Genomic DNA, 5625 nt, shown 5'->3' on the forward strand with positions numbered 1-5625 from the left:
CGCCCCCCAGCCGTACACATTCTCCAGCGCAACAGCGAGATTATTTACGGTGTGTGTTGGCGTTATGCAAACACGGAAAAAAAAAACAAGCACCCCCGCCCCCACCCCCAGAATGCGACTCAAACTGCCGAGCGGAGTTCGAAAAGGGGAGCGAAGCGAGCGAGCGTGTTGTTGTCGCGCACTAGTGGCAAAACCAAAACGAAGGGCCGCTCTCCCAAACGAGCTGCAACCGGACACTCGCGAAGCCTCCGACGGCTTTTGTTTCTCGGCCACCAAACTCCAGCGGCGTTTTAGGCAAACGACGGAGACGTTTTCGAGTTCCGAGTCGACTCGAAATGCGACGCCGAGCGTCGTTTCGATCGTCTCCGCGAAACGTTCGAGCGACTTGAAATCGAAGCGCCACTCGCGCCTCTCGTCGTTTGTTTTCAAGTGTCAAACGAGCGCGGCCCGATTCAAAGCGGCGGGACAGCAACGGCAGCAACCGAGAAGTGGCCGCGAAGAAGCGCGCCCGTCCCGAGGCGACTCACCTGCTTTGGGCGACACTTGGACGTCTTCTTTGTGCACTTGGGTGATAACCGAACTTTCCATCGGACAATCGCGGAGCCCTGAAAATCCTCAATTCCTGTCCCCGGGCACTGACGGGTAGCCCTCATTGGCTGCTATCTTCACGGTTCCGACCCAGCCGACGGTTCGCCGAGAACGCCTGTCACTGGCGTCTTTCTCGCGCCCTCCCGCGTGGCTGGCCTGCTCTCTTTCTGTCTCTCTTTCTGTCTTTCTTCCCCGATGCCTTTACTTTTTTTTTAGTTCGCACCCAAATAAATAAATAAATAAAATGTTAAAAAAAGAAAAAGCGGGCTGAGCCCGGAACCGCTGCCCGGGCACGGCTTTTCGACGGCGATAAGAACGAGCTAGTGGGCGGGGTGCGGGACGGGGGGGGGTCCTTCCTCGGCTTCCCGCGGCCGTCGAGTCGTCACCTTTGCAGCAGCGGCGCCGGCGGCGGCGGCGGCGGCGTCAACATGGAGTAGAATCCAGCGGGCGCGAGCGAGCCGACGAGGAAAACAAGCGAGGAAATGGGGCAAGCCTGGTCGGTTTCAAGCTCCCCCTTACTACACATAAACAACCTCGGCCGGACGCCCTCCGAAGGCTCTCAAAGCAGCGGCCCCTCGAGGCTACGCTTTGCCCCCGCGCGAAAAAACTCCACTCCGGCCCCAAATGACAGAAATACGACTTTTGTCAAATAGCCCGCGCGTTGTTTTTCTCCGGTTGGCGCCCGGCGGGTGCCCTGAAACCGGCCACCTTTTCTGATTGGGAGAGCCGCGGATAGGGGGCGTGGTCGAGGCATTCCTCCCAGGCCCGCACGCGTCACATTCCAGCCCCGCGAAGAGCTGCTGTCATTCGCTAACTTGATTGTTACGTCCGAAAATAAACAACAAACGAACCACGACCGAGGCGCTTCCGTGCATCATCATGCAAATAATCTATCCGTCGATCGACCGACAGTATTGATCCTGAAAATTGGCCATTGTTGCACGTTCGGGGACAGAATGTCACTCGGGTAATAAAAGAGCCTGTGAAATCTAGGATGCGACACCGATAGGGTGTGAGAACGGGGTGCCACCTGGATTCGACCTTGATTGGTGTCAATTTGAAATTGAAACGACGCTTTTGCGTTCCCTCCTCAAACGCAGAGGCACCCGCCTCTTGGTTGAACTCACCCTGCCGTGCCAGACCGGATTCGGTGGCTCCGTTGAAAAGTGCAGTCAAAACCTCGAGCCGAGACTCGATTTAACGACAGAACTCGCGCAGCTAAGCGGGAGTGCCGTGAAGCCGAACGAAAGTGAGCAAAAAAGACAAGTTCTCCGATGACGTTTGGACAAAATGCTGCCATTTTTCTTAAAGAGGCCAAAAGACAACATTGATCAAACCTAATTCGGGATCATCGTCCAAACCCACGTGTACCATTGAAAAGTAGTGGTTCCGTACCTGAACCCCATCAGCCTATTTGCGCGGACTCTCGACCCGAAATGTGCAAACGATCCCCCTTCGGTTTTTCATCGAGAAGGGTTCTACAGCTCGGACTCTCGTTTGGAAGACCACATTTGACCCGCCCGTTCGTGTCCCGTGTTGGGCTGTGTTGAATTCTTGCGAAGCTGTGTCCTTGACGTTTTTAGAAGAGGCGGTGTGCCAGACGAAGCCATCTGGCTCCGCTCGTGACTCCGTTCCCGCGCATTTCTTACGGAGGTTCGAGTAGCGCTACGTCGCTCTTGGCCGTGATCAACGGCAGGTGCGCTTCCCCAACATGCTGCGGTGCAAGCCTTGCTCAAGAAACCCGGCCTTGATCAAGATGTACGGTCCAATTGGAGGCCCATTTCCAAGCTGCCTTTCGTTTCAAAAATTCTGGAAAAAGTGGTGAAGATCAGACAGCAAAACTTTATCGATCTAACAATGGAGAAATTTGCAATTTACATTTGGAAAGCCCGCAGTTCAAATCGTTCCTGGATGAACATGACGTCTTGGAGGTCTTCTATGCGGATGGCCGTCGGATCGATGCTCCGCTGAGCAAAAAAAGACGCTTTCTCATTGAGGCCACTTTTTTGTTCTTTTTTTCCGTGTGCGCTTTCGAACCGTCTTTGTTATTCATTGATTGTTTGTCGCATGATGAGAAGCACGAAGGCCGGTCCTCCGTGGGGGCGGGGGGTCGGAGTCGAGTCACTACGTCATGTCGAGAGGAGCCAGACGAGGTGGCTCGGGCGTCTGTTTAGGATGCCTCCCGGACCACCCCGATGAAGCGGTCCGGGCACGTCCCACCGGCCGGAGGCCCCGGAGACGAGCCGGGACACGCTGGAGAGAGGCCGCGTCTCCCGGCTGGCCCGGCCGGGAACGGCTTGGGAGCCCCCGGGAACAGCTGGAGGGAGGGTCGAACATTTTTCAACGTGTGCTTTTTGCACAGGACACGAGTGACGTTTGTCCCGGAGGAGGTTTGCAGCGGCCATAATTGATCGTCAACGGTGAACTGTTCCAAGTCAAAAGTTGGCTTGCTGTCAACAAATGATCAGTGAACAAAGCGCGTTGTTTGGGAATTACGCAGGATGTTTGGAAATTGAAAATGTGCAAACGGAACAAGTGGTGAAATGAAGTTGGAATCGAAACCTCGTCACAGAAAATGTGCAACTCCGCATTTATTGATCCATCATCGGTTAGCCCGTCCTTTAGATCAGTTTCATGCGACGTATGCACACACAAAGTCTGGCTGCGGGCGCATCTTGGAGGCAGAAAACACACGCTGGTGCCGTGGGCTGTCAGAATGGAAAGAGCGCGCACGGAGATCTCGTCTTTTCTAGAATTCCTGCCGGTAAACGCCCCTTTCAGAAAACCGGCCAAAGTGATGGTTACAAGCTTGACGACGTGAGAATTGGACCGAAGAGGCGATTATGAACGCTCGCCTTTGCAAACAACGGTCACGTCATTAAGATGCGCTCGCGTCTCGGAAGCAATGTTTGCAAACACTGAAACTCATCTATTGCGTTGCCATCGAGGGGAACGCGTTCTCAAGCGCCTTTCGGAATAGTTGCGCTTTACACAAAAGAGTCACGAGGACGTTCGCGACGGTGCCGACAATTTTCCCCAAATCAATACGTGACTTTGAAAATGGAAAATGATGACACCTCGTTCGTTCCATTTATGACCGGTCAAATTTTGTTGAAAGCTTTGAAGAATTTATCGACAGGTAACATACCGAAAGTTCATGTCAGAGAGGGAACGCACAAGTTCGAAGGAAATTGCCCTCACCATTCAACTCTGAAAAGTACGAGCTTCTCTGTCTGTGGTGTTCAATTGCTGACCGCACTAGATTAGAATGGAAAATTGCATTATTTCTATGATAACCTTCTGTGATTCGATCGGAGATGATACGCCTTCACGGGCCACGTGAAATGATGTCGCGGGCCGGATCCGGTCCCCGGGCCTCGACTTTGACACCGACGATGTCGTATATGTCGACGTGTGGGAATTAAAACTGAAAATCGAAGCAATTTGAATTTTACCGTGAAAAGTGTGACATTTGGGGAATGTGGAAATTGTTGGTGATGAATTTTGAAGGTGTGCAACTTTTTGGTTGAATGTCTTACTGGGAATGAAGGGCGAATTTGGGGCTGAGGGGCATGTGGAATTGGAGAAAACGGTGAACTTCACGAAGGAGAAAAACACCGTGGCTGGCGTGAATTTGGGGAATATTTTGAACTTGGAACGCTTTGAATTGGTTGAGAAATATGAAAGTAGAGAAGTGGGTGGGAGGGGGAACAATAATCCAAGTTTTTGGGTGTGGAATAACATCAGGATGGCAAAAAAAGAAAAGCGCAACAGCTGAAAAGGAAGCGCTCGCCGAGAGCGGCCGGGTCGCCAGTCACGTGATTTGCTGGAAGAGAACGCCCACTCCCGACAACCTCCGCCGCCACCCGAGCCGCGCAACCACTAGCGCCACCCCCACCCCAAGCCTCGGGCCCGCCCCCGGTCGCCTCCGCTGGAAGTTTCCAGGAAAGGGGCCTCGCGGACAGGCTGCGAGGCCTCGGCGGGGAGACGTTTGGCTCATTGAGAAAAACAAAAACACGCAGGCGGGCGGGAAGACTCTCCCTCTTACATAAGTCGGCCTCCGTGACACCAGAAGAAGAAAACAAAGGAGACAAACCCGTCCGGCCGCCACTCCTCAGCGCACTTGAGCGCGCGCGGCGACCGCAAGGCGAGCAAAACGGAAAGCGACGAGGCCGCGTGGGAATTGCACACTTCCGCATCCGAGCGATCGGAATGGGACACATTTGTCACAAGCGCCATTGACGACGAGTCTCGGCAAGCGTTACCGCACGTCGAACGAAACGGAACCCTCGTCCCGGACGCGCGGCGTCGAGCCCCAAGAGATCGGCAGTCTGGCCACGGGAAATACGGCGGGGCCCCGAGATGAGAGTTGAATTTGTGCCGTGGCCACGCTGGGGACTAAAAAACAAAACAAAAGCGCTCAAATTCAATTCATCTTGCCATCGAAATGCCAATAATCCGTTCCCGCCCTGCCTCGCCGTACTTCGGCCTCAGTTTTCTCCTATAGAAAAAGAGTACGCACTCCAAAAGGTTGTCCCTTCAAAAACAACAACGGAAGAAAATAGAATGCGGGCAATTAAACGGTTTGCTGCTCATGAGTTCATGCTGTGCCCAATTGACTGTGCCCTGTTCGCTTGGCCTCCAAGGGGAAGTGTAATACCGTTCTGCGGAAAGAAACCAAGACTCTTCCTCGCCTACTCCGGACGGTAGTGCAAGGGTCGCCGTTCTCCCATCGAGGTCGAAGAACGTACGCCTGTGAGGATTGTTATCGTCACTGTCGACGTGTGTCGCTCCACTGTTTGTGTTCAAATATCCATCGCTTCAAAAACCGCAACTACTGACGCTAACCACGACGATGGAAAGAATAACGTGTCAGCGTACGTCACGAAACGGAGTCTGTCGACGCAGAGCCACGCGGTTCTCGGAAATACGCCGCAGCCGCGTATTTCGCCTTGTTTTGTGCTTTGGTGTGAAAGGCGCTTGCCCTCATCGAACGCAACGACCAAAGTGGAAAGCGCACGAGAAAGACCGCACTTA

General features: G+C 53.7%; 1 protein-coding gene across 1 annotated transcript in view; it reads right to left on the minus strand.

Annotated features, from left to right (window-relative positions):
* Positions 1–1218, minus strand: part of LOC109523087 (probable Bax inhibitor 1) — a 16214-nt gene extending 14996 nt beyond the window's left edge. Inside the window, exon 1 of the mRNA XM_019881965.1 lies at positions 528–1218. Within this exon, the coding sequence (XP_019737524.1) occupies positions 528–588 (61 nt within the window). The 5' untranslated portion in view covers positions 589–1218. The remainder of the gene's footprint in view (positions 1–527) is intronic.
* Positions 1219–5625: the final 4407 nt, after the last annotated feature.

This window comes from Hippocampus comes, unplaced genomic scaffold, assembly GCF_001891065.2.
Source record: "Hippocampus comes isolate QL1 unplaced genomic scaffold, H_comes_QL1_v1.1 scaffold475, whole genome shotgun sequence".
Classification (NCBI taxonomy): Eukaryota; Metazoa; Chordata; class Actinopteri; order Syngnathiformes; family Syngnathidae; genus Hippocampus; species Hippocampus comes.